Source organism: Garra rufa, chromosome 18, assembly GCF_049309525.1.
Source record: "Garra rufa chromosome 18, GarRuf1.0, whole genome shotgun sequence".
In the NCBI taxonomy this organism is placed as follows: domain Eukaryota; kingdom Metazoa; phylum Chordata; class Actinopteri; order Cypriniformes; family Cyprinidae; genus Garra; species Garra rufa.
In genome coordinates this window covers 1,831,623-1,849,987 of record NC_133378.1, presented here as the reverse complement: position 1 = coordinate 1,849,987, position 18,365 = coordinate 1,831,623, and the positions used below count along the sequence as shown (strand labels likewise).

Here is an 18,365-nt window from a genome sequence, read left to right as displayed (position 1 = left end):
TGATTGTGCCATGAGAATTTTAATATTTCAGTACAGACTGCAACCAAGCGTAACACAGTCAGGTAGATTTCTGTTCTGATGAGAAGAGGAGAACATCTGAAACGAGATCCGAGACAATCACACAACTCACTGTTATACAAACTATCTGAAGTCTAAAAATATAGTCTGCTCCAATATAGATATATAAAACATCACCACACTTGAGAAATGACCCATTCTAACAAAAATAGTAGATTGATTGAGTAGATTGAACAGATCCTTGATCCATTTAACAAAAGAAAAATGTAACAGCGAGTCCCTGATAAAAATGTTATAAATAAATAAAAGAACGAACAAAAGAATGCCAAAACGCATTTAACTGTGCCTTCTGCACTGAAACATGATCTCAGAGAGAGACAATCGTTCTGGATCCACGCATAATAAAGTGTTTCTGTGTCAGAGGTGCGAGATGCATTAAAACCCTGCCAATTAACATGATATTAAAGCTGAAAATAAAAGCAAAAGAGAGTAAATGAAGCTCTGAGATACAATGAGTGTCTGGTGATCTCTCCAAATATTCTCAAAGAGAGAAGCACAGGGCTGATGAGCGGTTTACGGCGGACTGAGATCCCTGAGAGTGGAGGGCCACTGATTCAGAGTCTGCTTCCTCCCTGAGCTTGAAAAAGGTTGACTTTCACATTACGTCCAGTCTTTCTGGGCGTTTGGTCTCTCATTCCGGGACGACTGTTGTCTTCCCGGTCGCTTTCCTCGTCGTCTTGCTCCAGCGTGTGCCAGTCGTGTTTGAGAGGGGTGAGCTCTGGAGCAATCACATCTCCATCCTGAAACACATTCACACACGCACCAGTGTTATACTGCGGAAGGAAACACAAGAACTCTGGGAATCAACTGACTCTCACTGTAGGGACAAATAACAGTGTACAAGTTCACCAATACACTGATAACGACCAAAACTAACCAGATGACTGAAACCAGCCATATTACTGATTTACGTGCAGAACGAAAACACTTTATTTAACAGCCCTTGTAAAGCCACATTTACAAGAATAATCAGGTTATAAATGATTTTCAAACATAACCTCACAGAGATGGCAGCATCCAGCCAATGCAACATGTCTTATTCACTTCTACATAATCGCAACTGTAATATTCCCTGATGCGTTTAGGTTTTGCATCACGATCAGTGTGTGTGATTTTTGTCTACATACTTACTTTACTATATTCTATTCATACTATAGTCATTCTCAATTGATAAACACTAGGGATGCACGATATGAAAATCTTTTACCGATACCGATAGCCGATAATTAAGTCCTTCTTGTGGCCGATACCGATACGTTCATATTTTTATATGATAATTTTGTGCACCCAGGAGAATACAAAATCTGAGATGAACTAATGAAATGTACATTACTGTATATATCTGGGTCTAACAATCATAGCAAACATCAGTCCTGACTCTTCAAAAATGTTTTTATTTTTTGTGTGAGGCACCACAATTCTAAATAAATATAATGCTTTGACATTTGTCAACCTGGAAAAAATGAAAAGTGCATCATGGAGTAACGTCAGATGAGCAAATGTCCGTTAAAGCTTCTTATTGATCATATTATGAATGTGTGCAGCAACCAAATCGTACAAGACGGGGAATAAAACATCAGAATCCCTTAATAACATTGAAAGCACTGCCAAGGTGGAGAAACAGCTTATCATAGCTGTACAGGAATAACCATTTTAAATAAATTTAATAACAGAGCTACTGCAAGCGATTTTTAATGCTGGAAATCCATTTATCCTTTGCTGAAACTTCCGTGTCTTTATGGAGAGCGCAGGTCATGGTTGCTTAGCAACGGCAGACGCCACAGCAGAGCAGAGCAGGCCACAGAGCGGTTTGGAAAGAGAGAGAAAGCGGCGCGTCTAGCGTTTTCCACGCGTTTTAGGCGCGACATGTGAACGGCCCCTAAAACAGATTCACCGCGATGACGACCTCTGAAGTGAGATATAAGATTTGTTGTGTTAAAACTTGATGGCTTTTTACCTCCTCTCAGAATCCTTGCTAAACATGTGTTGCAAATAGCAATAGCATCGTCCTCCTCTGCCACCGAGAAAAACTTCCAGACCTGCGAAGACGATGGTGACGACACAGATGATGACGTATTACACGCGACAAAGGCCGAGAGTCACTGCAGTTTACAGCGGCGGTCACTTGCACTCGGAAAGCAGATGAATCTCAGATAAACCAGACTGATTGGTTGATTTACCAGCAAGAGTACTTTATCGGATCGGGTTTCATTTATTTATCGGAGCAATAAAAATGACGTCATTTTTACCCATATCGGTCGATAATTTATCTGTCCGATAAATATCGTGCATCCCTAATAAACACAATATATAAAACCCTGTCTTCGAAAACTGAAATATACTGAATGAATCCATCACTGAAAGTAGATTTGAAAATAATGGTGAAACCTGAATGATTTGTAAATTGTAAATGCAGAGTCTTGCCTGTGGTTTGGAGAAGTTCCTGTCCATGCACCACTGGACAAAGTACTTCTTGGCCGCTTCTAGGCTCTTGTCATCGGTCTTCTTACAGTAAACCCTGATCAGCTGCTCCGCAAAGTGCTCTGGCAGGAGTTTGGACACCTGTTATACGATACAGACATCAGGAAATTAGTCCATTCAAGGCTCAAACGTACAACGTCTTTCCTCAAACGACACGGACTAGAAGCAATGCAACATAAACATACATACACCCTCTGGTGATATTAAATAAATCCAACTGTCTAGGCATTTGTTGGGTCACTGAGAGAACTGCCCACATTAGGCATATGACCGTATCAGATATTCATGTTGTGATAATTGGTGAATGTTTTATCATAGTATATGCAATAAGTTACAAAAAAAAAAAAAAAAAAAAACCTCTAAATTTTTATTGTTAGTGTATGTTAACTAATGAATTAACTAATGTTAACTTATGAAGGCTTATTGTAAGAACAACACAGCTATAAAGAATCAGAACATTTCAATCAGTATCTAGGGTATGTCGTACTCCAGAAAAAAAAAAATGTAAAAAAACAAAAGTTTGAGAGCAACAGCCTATAGAGTAGCGGTGATAATGTCGAGTGTTGATGTGTTTCTGGTGGCTGATAGCCGCAGTACAGACAGATTCATCTTCTGGAGCGTACCTGATTTTTGCGGATCTTGATGGCTTTGGTGGGATCTTTCTTGCAGTAAAAGTGGACACTGTTGATGGGGTTCTTCTCCTTCATTCCATAATCCATGTTAATGACCTACAGGACAAACGTTTAGAAAACACTAGAATTAATTTAAACAGCACTAAGATGATTCTTTCATTATACACAGTTGCTGTAATCTCATATTAACTGAGAGACTAGAGTTCTGGTTCAGAGCAGGTATTGATGGCTGTGATCTACATTGTGTTTATTGTTGATGCTGGAGGTATGTTGAGATCTCATTGGACAGCAGTAATACGTCTGTGATTGTTGGACAGATGCCAGTCACCAATCAGATTCCAGAAGCCCATTTCATGACCCACTTCATAAAGTCCATTTAAAACAAGACAAACTTTAGGTTGGCCTACAGCCTAGCTTGAAAGTTTAAAGCAGCTGTAAAAGATTAAAGTTTCGAACCTTATATAGACAGACAGATAGATTAGATCAGCGGTTCTCAACTCCAGTCCTCACATACCCCCGCTCTGCATATTCTGCATGTCTCTCTTAGTGAACACACCTGATTCAGATCAGACTGGAATTGAGAACCGCCGGATTAGATGATTAGTCTTTCTCAAGCCAAACTAATAACAATCACAACTGTAAGCTTATAATAATGGTTTAGAATCTGCGCTGTCAGAAGAGTCCTCCAATGTTTAGGTAACACGACAAACGTACACTAACTACAAAGTCGTCTGCTCTGAGGTTGGCGTTTGTGCCGCTGGGTTTGGAGCGGGCCACTTCCTTCGCCCAGTCCAGCAGTTTCTCCTGCAACAGATCACAGACGTCACTTCATCAGCAACAACTCGTTCACTCCACACACACACACACACACACACACACACACACACACACACACACACACACACACACGCACGTCACTGTCTTTAACACTAGTAATAGCAGTAATGAGCATCTGCGCAGCGGTTGACCTGTGAGGCGTCCACATGCGTCTCCGGCGTGGTCTGACCCACACACTTATACAGCCGCCGGCACACGATGTTGTTGAGGATGGAGCGCGCCTCAGACAGCTCCGGCTCACACGAGTACAGGATCTGCTCAAAGATGTGATCTGAAACAAGAAAACACTTCCCTAAACAAATCATTCAGCATTCGCATCTTTCAGCACTAAAGAACGTCAACATTTAGTTCAACAGTTTGCTCTCTAATCCTGGAAGACAGCAGGGGCTGCATGACGTTCACACCTGTGCTCGAACAGGCAAATACAAGCAAAATTACGTCAAAATGTCCATCTTGTGGAGCACTGACATAAACACAGTCCACATGTCATACGTAAGGGATAATCAACGGTTTGCCGTGCGTTAAAGGATTTTTTTTTTTTTTTTATTATTATTATATGCAAGGTGTACATAAATTGGGATCACAAACAGGGAAAACAAATAAACAAACAAACAGACAAGACAGGCAAAACAAAACCAATACAGTCAGGAACTAACAGATGTGTGCGTTTGTGTGTGTGTGCGTGTGCATGTAAAGGTAACTGGGTGGACGTGTGAGAGAAAAAAAAAAGATATATATATGCAAATAATCATACATACATAAACATGTATAAATCAGTATAAGAAAACAAATAACAGATATAAATAAAACAAATGTAAAGAAATCAATCAGTGGTAAGGAGTGACTACGAATACTACTACTACAACATCTACTACTACAACTACTACTTCAACAACCACAACTACTACTACAATAACTGCTACAACTACAACCACAACTACTACTACAATCTCTACTACTACGATAACTGCTACTACATCAGCAACTTGAATAATGACAATGGTAGAAATACTTGATAATGATGATAGGATAACAAAAGGACAAATCAGAACAGTAATAATAGTAATGATAACAAAAGTATATGTAATGATAGTAATGAAGAGGTGAGGGGAGGTTTGGGAAATCAGGAAGGGGACAAATGATAATAATAATAATAATAATAATAACAAAAGTATAAGTAATGATAGTAATGAAGAGGTGAGGGGAGGTTGGGAAATCAGGAAGAGGACAAATGATAATAATAATAATAATAATAATAATAATAATAATAATAAGAAGAAGAAGAAGAAGAAGAAGAAGAAGAAGAAGAAGAAAAAGGAAAGAGCAGCAAAAAAAAAAAAATTTGAAAAAAGGAACAAAGAGTAGAAATAGAAGTAGAAGAGGAGGAAGGGGAAAAAACATAAGACGCTAAAGGAAAATAATATTAATAATGATATTAATAATAATAAAAATAAAAATAAAAGAATGGAAAGAAATATTACAATAATAATAATAATAGTGGTGATAATAAGATTGAAAGAGGTAAATAGTGATAATTATAATATACTCATATTGATAGTAATAATAAAACAACATTAATAATTATATGAGGAGGTGGAAGTTATATGATCAGTGCATAGTGTGTGTCAGTTGTTTGGGATGCATTAAAAAGGTATGATGTTTAGCATGGAACAGTCCAGTGCAATACCCAGGCTGCCGTGCCCACATCACCCTTGCCCTGCGAATGTTTTTTTTTTTTTTTTTCTCTTTCAATGTTTTTTTTTTTTCATTTTTTTTCATTTTTTCTCCCTTTTCCCCTTCCCTTCTTTTCTTTCCCTTCTTTTCTTTTTTTTTTCTTTTCTCTTCCTTCACTTATAAATAAAAGAACTGAACTAAAAAAAAAAAAAAAAAAAAAAAGGATAATAGATATACAAATTAAGAGAAACAGCAGAAATAGAACGAATAGAGTAAATAGAACAAGAGGGGAAATAAAGCAGTACGTAAAGGTTTTTTTTTTCTTTCTTTTTTTCCCTCCCTCCCCCTTTCTCCTTCTCCCCTCCCTCCCCTCTCCCTTCCCTTGGATATTTAATTTAAGTATTAGACACCGTTTCTATCGTTAAAGGATTTTAAATGCACGACGTGGAGGCTAATAACCGCCCGACGCGAAGCGGAGGGTGGTTGCCTCCGCGAAGTGCATTTTAAATCCTTTAACGCACGGCAAGCCGTTGATTATCCCACTTATTCCATGGTCATTTGCGAAGTTATAGACAAATTAAAACTATGATTGATATTTGCAGCGCTTCAGATCAGACACAGAGATTAAATAGTCCGGTAAGATCACATTTATTTGAATGAAATATAGCATTTGTTTCAGTAGATTATCGATCGAACAACGAGAGAGTGTGAAGGCAGATGACAGTTGTGTGTGTGTGTGTGTGTGTGTGTGTGTGTGTGAATGTGCGTGCGTACCTGCATGCTGTGCGTCTCTCTCTACAAACAACGATTCATTCAAAAACAGCCGTTTTACCACCCAGTTGCTGAGGAATATAATGTAGCGATCTAGTATCTAGGCTATTTTAATAAGGATCGCAGGCAAGCGCTGACAATAAGTTTATGTATGTGCGTAGCACAATGCGATCTCCCTCTCTCTCTCTCTCTCTCTCTCTCTGTGCTTTTGCGTGCATCAATTAAAGCAGCGCATTAATATAGAACGGTGATTAAACTGACTTGGAACTACCTGTGCATTAAACGGTTTTACTGCACACCTGCCAGCCAATCAGAATCCAGTATCCAGACATTCCATGGAATAAGTGAATGTAAACAGCTGAGAGAAACCCATCAATAGATCTTATAAACAGGATGTTGGTCATGTCACCCTCCCCTGCATTCGACACATCGTCCTTCAGCTTCTCTTTGCTCTGATGATAATCTTTGCTTTGATAATTGTTTTGTATTTACTAGTTTACTTATTTTACAATATTTAAATTCTAATTACAGATCAAACTAACCAACAGATGAACAAACATACTAATTAGAGCTGTTGATTTAACACATGATTCATTTTGGATAGAAATAACATTCAAACTTGTAGGCTGAAAATTCAAGATATGAGGGCAAGAACACCTCTGGATGGGGTTGTGTCTTATATATTATATAATTAAACAATATCACACAAGCAAGAATGCTGTTGTTTTTTTTTTTTTTTACCAAATATCTGCACAATTCCAAATGTTACATTGATTTAATGAAAGAGTTCAATAATAAGACCGTAACATCAGTGTTGTCACCATACCAACATTTTGACTTCAAACGATACCCAACAAATACAACAAAACAAAGGCACAAATGAAATACGCTTTATTTCTTCCTGAATTCCGTTTCATTTTTTTTACCAAGTTTTCATTTTTTCTTTTAATTCATCTAGACTTAATGATCAAAAAGTATGTCTAACTAATTGAAATCAAACACAATTTAACATTATTAAAGTTTAACAAAAAATACATTAAGTAGTTTATTATATTATTTATTTATGTGTTTTTTTCAGAAATACCGAAATAAATAATTTCTTGTAAATATATTCTGGTAAAAAAAAGTTCTGGAAAATGTTCCTTAAGCATTTTCCGCTTTGCAGTAATCATATATGGCCCTAAATAAGCTGTTGTACTGAATACGGCTCTAAAAAAAGCATTCCTAAAGTATCGTCTTAGTAAAATGAGGAATCGTACTGTTTTTAAAAGAAGGGTATTGCAAAAATATTTTTAGTAGCGGTATTTTCTAACGCTGCATTGATGGCACATATTCTCTCAGAGACTAATCTATTTCAACTAGATGTGCTGATAACGGTATATAACAGTCTAATAGTCTTAATCATTGTAATTTCAGGCCTATAATCCCCTGGACCGCCAGATTATTTCTTTATCATCACGGGACGTCATTCACTACCCTCTCCTATTTTTTCTAGTTTGGCATCAGCTTTCTTAGTATTCCTCAATCTATTCATTATGAACAAAACAAGAAAAAAAATTATAATATATAGAAAAATAATAATATATACAAAAAAAATAATAATTCTGTGATGTGCCAACTTTATGGAATTAACAAGCATTTGCATATTCATATTTAAGATTATGCATTATTAACTGTATTATGAATATGTCTTATGAATTATTATATTTATATCATTATTAACATTTTGAGAATGCGTATTCAATGCCCTAGCAGTTTTAACAAGAAGTACTTCTTTGTAAATGTGCTTTTTTAAAGATTAGAGGAAGTTTGGGTTGGTGGGCAAACGTGTAAATGAATAACACCTTTTATATTTATTTGGTCTTGAGCTGAGACACGAGTAATGTGCTCTTAATCAAAATTAGCATCGAAAGAGACCTACAGTCTTCCTGTTCTGTCTGGTTTTAGAGTATAAGTGCTAACCCTGTACCCCTTGCAGATCGGAGATTTCCCCCTTATTACTTCTCCTTTCTCTCCGCTCTCTCTACTCTGATACTGGCTGCACCTACACACTTCTATTAGACTTACTTCTCCCTCTACTTTGACTCCAGTTGACCGTATGCACAGAGTGAGCTTTAGAACTTCTGCATAAAAATAAGCCAGCTAGTAAACTTCTGCTGAAGCTCATTTAATATGTGCTGTATATAGGTGGACACTCTTGAGACTCCTCGACTGCCTGGTTCTTATCAGAAACTGAGAAAAATAATCATTACAATATTGTAAATAATGATAGCGGCATGAACATTCAGTTTCATATTATTTAACAACATTTCATTTAAATCCCAAGAGAGAACCTGCATAGTTCTACATTTAAATGCTGACAGATGAACACTATCATAACATGCTTAGGCTAACGTTAGCCAGCTAGCGATACTTCTCTTCAAGGACATCTTAATCACATTCTTGATCATCAGTAACTTGCCTTCATACTCATGAACATGTTTTGAAAATCTCACTATAATTTAAAGCCTTTATTATTTTCCAACGCTACAAATAAAGTTCACTTCAAGGACTAACTTTTAATTTCTAAAGATGGAAAAAATGCCTTTTCATGATAAAAAATGATATGAAATGACCCATATAACCAACAGATGGCGGCAGAGCATTAATTATTATGCAGCCGTCATTTCAACTCCCTATATTTTTCAAGACGTCTTTCTTTTCGATTTATTCTAAAATTACTAGTGTAATAAACTGTAGTACTTTTACCGCACTGAAGTGTATAGTATCGCAAGAGCAGAAAGTCATTAAAACAAATAAATAAATAAGCTCAGTCACAAACAGCCTATGAGGGTGAATTATTTAAACACTTATATATATAGTTCACTACAAATAAGATAAATATTAATGGTATAATAATTAAATAATGCACTCAATATGAATCGATAGGAATTTAAAATATTTCATCAAATTTAACAACTACATCTTTTAAAGCTATTAAATAGCCTATATATTTAACCAACACAAACGTGTTACTGCTGTAGCTTTGTGACTGAATTTAGTCTGAATCAATTAAGCTCTTTTTTTTGTCATCGGTTTGTCAGATGTTTGTCCGGTTATCACTGTCAATCATAGCAATCACTCATAATGCATATTTAGCCCATTTACTCGCTTATTTTTTAAACTGGCATTTGTCATGCTTGAAACGGTATACATGGATGTTTGGTCCACTTTTCTTGGATTGTGAATGGATTATATGGAGAAAATGAGGACACTCCTATTACAGCACAGTACAGCTGACCGGAAATGACTGAGCCGGCTTGACTAAAACAAGGAAGTAATCCGTGCATATGCTCAGTTGGCTTTAAATCTTAGATTTTTAATTCAACTTTGATTTTAATTATAATTTGACTAATTAGACTACATTTGATTAGACTTTATTTGATCATTAAATTAATATGTTTATTTCTTATAATCAAAATTCCATTCATGAAATTAACAGTCATTAATAACATGACTATTGTTATTGCTGCTATTCTTTTAATTGTTCATTTATTTTTATACTCAAATATATATGTCTTTTGAAAACTTTGAATAAACTTAAAACCTTTTTAACCACCACCCGTCTGACGTGGAATCAATCATTTTTTGCATCAGTCTGTTTTCTGATTAATTTTTTGTCAAAAGTGTATAGGGTCGCAAAAGACCCAAGGAGTGTAATAGTGCAAGTATATTTTTTGTGTGCAAAAAAAATGTTAATATCTGATGACTCAATACATGCAATTCACCTTTAGTCCTCGAGGTGGCACTGTTTGATGGACAATAATAAATAACTCAAATTGAACCCTTCTAAGTTTTTAAAGGTAATGAAATATGTCTATTTTATTCTTCTGTAATGGTTCTTACAATATCAAGAGAGTCTCTGGCTATTGCAGCAGTTAGAGATCCATCTGTGCTGGATATACATGTCCAGCTCACTAAAGACCCAAATATGTAATAATGATTGGCGAAACAGTCGTGCATTTAAGGGTTAAAGACGGTCAATTGAACGAATCAGTTGAATGAATGTCTCACTCACTGCCACCACCTACTGGGAGTTAAACAAATAATAATAAATCAAATTAAACAACACATCATGTAATAACTTAAAACTAAAATGCAACAGTATTAAGAGTTAAGGAAAAAGATGTGAGAAATATGAGTTTATCATCAGTATGGGCAGTGTGTGCAGGACGCACCTGTGAGTTTGGTGTAGGCCTCCATGTCCTCTATAGCTGAAGAGATGCTGAAGATCTTCCCAGAGGAGCCCTGGATTCGAATGTGAGGATCGGCCTTGACAAACGCCTCCGTTATCCTGAGCAAACAACCAGCACAGAACACCTCCATCAGACTGAAAGCTACACCAGTGACGGCGTGTTGAGAAATGATGCTAATACACACATGGTCTCAATGATGTTGCCCACTTTGTGCTGATACGCCCGGCGATGGAGGCAGTTACGAGTGTGGAACATGTCATACAGATTGCCAACTTCCTGTCAACAGTAGAACAATTGGTAAAAATCTAAATCAAAAATGCTTTTTTATTTCCTTGAAATTCTGACTGATACGGAATCACACCTGTTCATTATCCACATAAAAATTAAACCAGTCATCAAACTAAAGCGAACTAAAGACTCCAGGTGGCTTTAGAAATATTATGAAATATTATTGCAATTGAAAATAACAGTTTTGCCATGTTGCCATGTCCACTTATTTCACTCATTTGAAACGAGCATAATCTGCATGAATAAAAAGCTAAAAAAAAAAACAGCATTTACTCAAAATAGAAATCTTTCTTTGCTATTACTTTTATCAATTTAACACATCCTTGCTGAATAAAAGTATTAATTTCTTTCAAAGAGAGAAAGAAAGAAAAAAAATGACTGACCCCAACAGTACTAAACATTTCATAAATAAAATCAAAAAAGGATAAAAAAGGAAGGAGCACTGAAATGGGTCAAGCACTGTACCATAAACTAAATCAATAAATGTAGACAGTATATCAACTGCAAAAAGTACCTTATCTCTGGTGCAGATGTGTTTCTTTCCTCTGACTTCACACACTCGCGCGAACTTGAGGAAGCGCTGGTAGTCAAAGTTGTTCTGGATGCCGAGGTGGTAGCAGTCCCTGAACACGCTTTCAGTTAGCTGAATGAGGATTAGCGACGCCGAAAACAACATTAGCCTGATGTGAATCGCCTTACCGTGCAAAATAATCCCACTTATCCACATCAATGCCATTTCTTTTGTTTGCTACGATCTCATAGAGGAACGATTTCTCCAGCGGCCTGCCCTTATATTGCCACTGCAGGGTTGAGAGAACACATACTTTCAGAAGAGTCACATATGACACACATAGACACACATTAACACTGCTCACAAAAAAGTCATGTCTAAAACTGCAGTTGTTTCTGAAGTGATGGCTCGATGAAATCAAGTAGAGGGAAAAACCAGAAGCCATGAGGCTAGATGTTACTGACAAGTTGACAAGTCATCTTTTTGATCAGCTAATTTCATTTCAGTCTGTTCATCATAGTAAGTGAGCACATGGCTTCAGCAGTCTTGGATTCAAGCGGTGCAAGGTCTACTAATGCTGTTTTACTGTATGGCCAAGAACAAGGAAGCTCACTGAGGTTTGGAAAGGTGTGAGAAATGAAATGAGTGTTTCCATTGAAACACCGGCTTAGGAAAGTTACCAAATAATACTGGGGAAAAAAAGGTAATGTAATTAACGTAATGTAAAATAAAACAGCCTTCACTGTAAGAATTAAACATGCTTTGTTTCTTATAAAAACTACAAAAGTCCCTCTGTCAAGAGCAGTGAGTGATTTTGTCTTTGTCTTTTGTTGTGTGATGAACATTAAGCTCAGAGACGGCAGAAGGAATATTACTTGTGGCCGCTTTAAGAGCTGCACTGATCCGATATACTGTTACACACGGGTTTTCATTCTCAATTGTTCACGTTCATTTCAGACAGAACTGATGAAGGTTTACACGAATAATCACCAAACGCCACATTTTAACACATATTTGCAGGCATGTTCAGGTACGCATCTTAAGCTAAACGTTCACTTTACTTGTCCGTGTTCAGTCTCTGAGCGCATACACAGAGCAGCGCTTTTAAAAACACAACATCAAATAAACATTAATAAATCAAGCACGTCCTATTTTATGTAAGTCACGTTACATGATTTTACTGATCTGCATGTGAAATTAGGCTTTTATAGAGAAGTGAAAGGGTGTGGAATCTGGATATTGCATTTTTTTTTATAATCGTTTGAAGCCGAAATTGAAACTGAATTTCGATTAATTACACAGCCCTATTTTAACCTTGCATTTTTTTTATTGAACAGCAAAAACAAAGCTCTACAAAAACCAGACGTTCATGTCAAACTATGTTTTGGTGTGACATGTTTTAGCGGGAGGCAGCCGCCGATAATGACGTACGTACCGAACTGTCCGAGCCGGAGCTATCCAGCGGTCCGGCGATCTGCTCCTTAATGAAGATGAGGTCGTCTGGAAGAGTCAGCCCGTGCTGGACCATCACCTCCTCCAGACCGTTGACCTTCACCAGGTGATCAAACATCTGAACCGAGGCCACCTCATGCTGCGGAGGAAAACAGCACACATCAGTTTTAGGTGTTCGTGTTACTGGCTGATCACATCTACAGCTGGAGATGAACTCACTGGACCTACAGACAGATGCAGGAATACATGCGTTTCTGTCATCTGTGTGTCAACTGGTACAACCTCCACACACAAAGACATCTCTTACCTCACTCTCCAACAACTTAAACTAGATTCTTGAAAATACATTTCAAGAAATCAGAAATTTATTTTTATTAGATTTCTTGAAACCTAGGTTTATAACATTTAGCACAAATCTAATTCCACACAAGGTCAGCTGTTAAAGTGATAGTTCACCCAAAAATGAAAATCTGTCATTAATTACTCACCCTCATGTCACTCCAAACCCACAAGACCCGAAAGTTCATCTTCTGAACACAAATTAAGATCTTTTTGATGAAATCCGAGAGCTTTCTGACTAGGGACTTTATCATTCATAAATCTGCCGTTGTCCACAAAAAGCAGCAATGGACCTCATTCCAGCAGATTTCCAGCAAAATAAAAGCTGAGAAAAAGCAAGAACTCCATCAACATTCATACATGTTAGTATTGTTAGTATTGTAATTTACTGTTGTTCTGTAAAATAATAATGATAATAATAATTACAGCTGTTCTATTGATACATTATAACATTCACACATAGTGCTCAAAATGGGATCTGTAATATTTTCTGTTTTAAAAGAAGTCTCTTCTGCTCAGCAAGGCTGTATTTATTTTTACAGTAAAAAACACGTTTCAAGAAAAAATTTTTTTTACATTTACATTTACTCATTTAGCAGACGCTTTTATCCAAAGCGACTTACAATTGGAAATACAACAAGAGATTCATCCTATTTTACTAACTTATTAATATTAAGTTAAGTATGCCTTATTGGTATAATGTCTGCTAGAATACTAAAAATGGTGTTAAATAAATATTCTTAAATCATTGTTTTGTAATTGACTTCTTTGAAAAGCAAGACAATACAGAAAAAAAAATCACATTTTGGCTACTTTATATTAATTTTTGCAATGGTGAAAAAAATGTTCAGTATTCGGTCCCAGTGTTTCATGTTGTTAAATACACAAGTATTCTTCTCGTAGCTTCATAACATTACGGTTGAACCGCTGATATCACACAGACTATTTTGTCAATGTTCTTGGTGCTTTCCTTTCTGGACTCTGAACGTGTCAGCTGTGTTGCCGTCTATGGAGGGTCAGACATCTCTTGGATTTCATCAGAAATATCTTCATTCGTCTTCTGAAGATGAACAAAGGTCTTACGGGTTTGGAGCAACATGAGACTGAGTAATTAATGACAGAGTTTTCATCTTTGGGTGAACTCTCTCTTTGACTGAGCACAAACTAACAGAACTAGAGCAATGCAGTCAAGATAGTCTTACACTTACAATGGTTACACTTTATTTTAAGGTGTCTTTGTTACAGTGTAAATATACATTTAAGTACTGAGTGATATTAATTAGCTACATGCACTTACCATATGGTTAGGGTTTGGCTTAAGGTTACTGGCATGTAGTTATGCAGAATTAATTATTATGAACACACGTACCTTCCATTTTTCACCCGGTCGAACTTTAGGGATGAACATGGCATCAAACATATGAGAAAACGGGCCATGACCTGAACAAAACACGAAAGGCTATTTTAAAGAATGAAGATGCAAAGCCATTAAAGCCATTAGAATGTGCATTCTGACTTGGGAAATCCGATCTGCTCATTTGAATGCTGAATGATGTCCAGTCACTGGCCTTGTTTCTGGTTTGTGGTCAAATTTTGGAAATGCAGCCCAAAGTGAGTCATCAGATCTGAGAAAGTATCCTGATTACGAAGATGTTCTTTTAAATCAATAATTTCATGATTTGATTATAACGAGCATGAGTCACTTGATGGGTTGTGACTTGCAGCTTCTCTTGATGGTTCCAGAGAATCCCAGTTGAGCAAGATGACTGTGAATGTGAATGTGTTTTGCCGTAAGATCTCTCCTGTTATGATCCGATCGTGTGCGTCACTCACCCAAGTCATGGCACAGGCCAGCGATCTGCACACACAGGACATCTTGCTTTGTAATGAGGAGCTCTGGCTGCCTTTCATTGAGAGCCTGGACCAGACATCCGGCCAGATAACCCACCCTGCAGCGAATAAACACAGAGCCACACCAACACATGAGAAAAGAAACCAATCCAAACCGACTCCAACGCATGCTGTTGAAATACTGTGCAAGACTCGTTTGTGCACGATATCTGTCTCCACGATCTGCTTTTGAAAACATATGGTAGTATGGTGCTACGGAGTGCCTCCGTCTCTATATACTGTACAACACCACACTTATTCACAATCACTGAAGTACATTATTTGCATGAGCTTTAAAGCCTTGCATTATTTCATGAGTGTGTACACCTGAAGCGCTAAAAGCCTGTCAAACAGCACCTGATTACCGGACTAAGCTATCTTCGGCGTCTGATTCACTAATACTGTCAAAAACACACAGGATTACACACAGTAAACGATAAACAGAGAAAAACGCATGTGTGCTTGTATATTAGACGAGTGCAGCTCTTAAACCGACAGAACTAAACCCAAAACATTTACTCACTCACATGTTGTTCATTTTTCTTGTGCTAAACACAAAAGAAGATATTCTGAAGAATGTGGATAGCAGTAGCTGGTCCGCACTGACTCTGATAGTGGGAAAAAATAAATCAAATACTACGGAAGTAACTAGGGACCTGCAACCATTTGGTTACCCACATTCTTCAAAATAAGTTTTATGTTCATGTTTCATGATTAAAAAAACTCAAAGACAGAATTGTCATTTTTGGGTTATGGTAGGCTAATAAAAAAAAAAAGGAAAAGCACTCACTGCTTTTGACTGAAGAACTTTAATACAGTTGCTTTAATAAGACTCAATGTATAATTTATGTATATAGTGTTTTATTTTATATCTGTTAAAACACTTTCTTGAATGCTACTGCTAAAAACACCTACTGTACTCGAAAATTAAAGTTTGTTTTATTTGTTAAAATGTGTATTTGTAACATGAAGCCAATCTTTGTTCTTATTTTTTATTAACAAAGATTTAAAAATGACAAAGATTTCTATCTTCGCTCAATTTGGCCTAAACATCTGCCATTCTTTTTATTTTATATTTTGTTACCGTGTAAGGCTTTGGTTTTAAAATAGGGAAATAAGTTTGGCTGTGCTGCTCAGACAGTTTGTAAAATAGTAAAACCAACATGACAAAGAATTGTAATAAATTTCTGAAAAAGATGGTGATATGATGTTTTGCCATATCTCCTCCCCTAACTATCACGGATATGCAAAAGCCTGCTCTGCAAGAACTCTCCTTTCACGGTGCAGTCAAAGCTGACAGACGTACCCGATGGAGTGCTCGAAGCGGTTGTGCGACGCTCCGGGGAAGACCAGGTAAGTTCCTCCCAGCTGCTTGATGTGGCGCAGCCTCTGGAACTGAGGAGTGTCTATGAAGCGGAGCAGCAGAGGGTGCAGCTCGATGTGGCCGTGGATGGGGTCGTTGAACACCTGCCGCCGCACAAACACATCAGCTCCGCCACAAACACCAGACAAAATAAAGCTTTCGCATACCTTCATGGACTCATTGGAGATTTGCCAGAGTTTCTGAAGGCAGTGGAGGATTTCCAGACGAGATCCCAGAGGACTGAATGAAGAAATGCAGAATGAATGCATTTAAAGCTCAACCACACACATGTGAACTGCAGAAACACACTGGGAACGAACAGCTAATGTGCAAAACGGGTTTGACTGTGGCAGAACACTATGTTCACTGAATTTCTAATCATCACAGTAATGGAGGAACACTTACACAACACCCATCTTCTCCAAATGTGCTTCGGTGAGGTACGGCAGGCCTGGCCCTGTTATGCCATGTTCTGACAAACACAAACACACTTCATCCAATTCATCAGCACAGCTTATGTTACAGCACTGCTACTGTAATGGTTCCTGCCATTTACAATTTTCCAAAAGAAAAATCTTACTTTTTTTGAACCCTGCAGTAATACATAATACAGCGCCAAAATAACTAAACAACGTTTCAGACATGCTATTTCGAGAAGAACCTTTCAAACCAATGTCCTCTTCATATTCAACAAGAAAATGATTCTCTGTGTCAGATTTTAAAGGTTACTTTCTTCACTTTAAATATTTTGTTGGTAAAGTCCAGGTGGCCTTCCACAATAAACCTCCCATCAGTCTATTCCAATTCACCATGACAATGTCTATTTGAAGTACAGAATTACTATTGATATTAACTCCAGGGACAAACGTTTCCCAATTGCTGTATGAAGTAAAACAGAAAAGTGAAAGAACACAAAACTCGTTTGGCTATGAGCTGTGAATAATGTCAGATCTACTGAGGGAATGTCATCTGACAGAAAACTCTTTGGAGCTCTATGAACATCTGAAAACTCAGAACAAGTGAGCCACATCCCTTCCTGGTTTAACAATAGTTTAGCACATATTATGAATCCCAAAACAATCCCTGAACAGTATTATTTGTCGATGTTGGTTTCTGACAGCAGTTCTCGCCCATTAACGCGGCATTCTCCATCTGTTTATTACTCTTATTCTGACCTGACTAACCTCTCTTTAACCACACAATGATAAATCTCTGGAACATGCTGGTCCTCTCTAATTACAGTACTCTATGCATACGGATCGTGTTATACACTTATGAACCTATAGTCCATTATTTGTAGTTGTGAATGTGTTATTGGTGTGACTGATGATCGCTGTACCTCTGAACTTCTCCTTCCATTCTTCTAGTCCGGCTCTACACAGATACCCCACAGTCGCCTCAGTGTCCCAGCTCCTAAAGTCTCCGTTAGAGACATGTGTTTCACTCTCTTCGTCTTGTCTTGGGCGTTTTGTTCCTCTCTCCATCATGAAAGCAGCACACGGCAAACTTTGGCTCGAAATACCGGCGCGTGTCAGGATCGGCACTTCCTCTGAGTTCGCGCGTTCGCGCCGCCTGTCGGGGAGGAGCGCGCGCGAGCCGTGACGCAGAGAGGGCGGAGTTACGCACGCGACCTGTCTGATGATAAACAGAATCTTCTATATTTTATTATTGAAGAATGCATATGTTGACGCGCTCTTCGTACTATTTCTTATCGGGGACAAATCAAATACTTTGATCTTCGCAACGAAAAATCTGTTCTGAAATGATTATTTATATAAACCAGTGGTTTGTTGTTCCATTGTTTCCAAACCTGT

The 18,365-nt window shown here is 37.4% G+C and overlaps 1 protein-coding gene across 2 annotated transcripts; it reads right to left on the bottom strand.

Moving 5' to 3' along the window:
- Positions 1-18,074, bottom strand: samhd1 (SAM domain and HD domain 1). 2 transcript variants are annotated; one of them, XM_073823135.1, is made up of 16 exons: positions 17,891-18,074; positions 16,957-17,023; positions 16,719-16,791; positions 16,495-16,655; positions 15,132-15,247; positions 14,668-14,738; positions 12,943-13,098; positions 11,696-11,796; positions 11,511-11,619; positions 10,893-10,984; positions 10,691-10,806; positions 4,160-4,299; positions 3,906-3,995; positions 3,183-3,287; positions 2,503-2,640; positions 1-818 (listed from the first exon to the last, which is right to left on the bottom strand). In XM_073823135.1, the coding sequence occupies exons 1-16, from the start codon at positions 18,036-18,038 to the stop codon at positions 633-635; spliced, it is 1,869 nt and encodes a 622-aa protein (XP_073679236.1). In that variant the 5' UTR covers positions 18,039-18,074; the 3' UTR covers positions 1-632. The 2 variants fall into 2 exon arrangements, with proteins under 2 accessions (XP_073679236.1, XP_073679235.1); XM_073823134.1 differs by lacking the exon at positions 1-818 and having other exon boundaries at positions 1,015-2,640.
- Between the last annotated feature and the right edge of the window lie 291 nt (positions 18,075-18,365).

What these genes read in the sequence shown, in the direction of transcription:
- samhd1 (XM_073823134.1), bottom strand. Translation starts at nt 18,038, where the DNA reads ATGATGGAGAGAGGAACAAAACGCCCAAGACAAGACGAAGAGAGTGAA. An exon ending in GGCCTACACCAAACTCACAG is followed by an intron (nt 4,300 to 10,690) that starts GTGCGTCCTGCA and finishes TTCTTGTTTCAG; the next exon opens with ATCACATCTTTGAGCAGATC. An exon ending in CGCATGTGGACGCCTCACAG is followed by an intron (nt 3,996 to 4,159) that starts GTCAACCGCTGC and finishes GATCTGTTGCAG; the next exon opens with GAGAAACTGCTGGACTGGGC.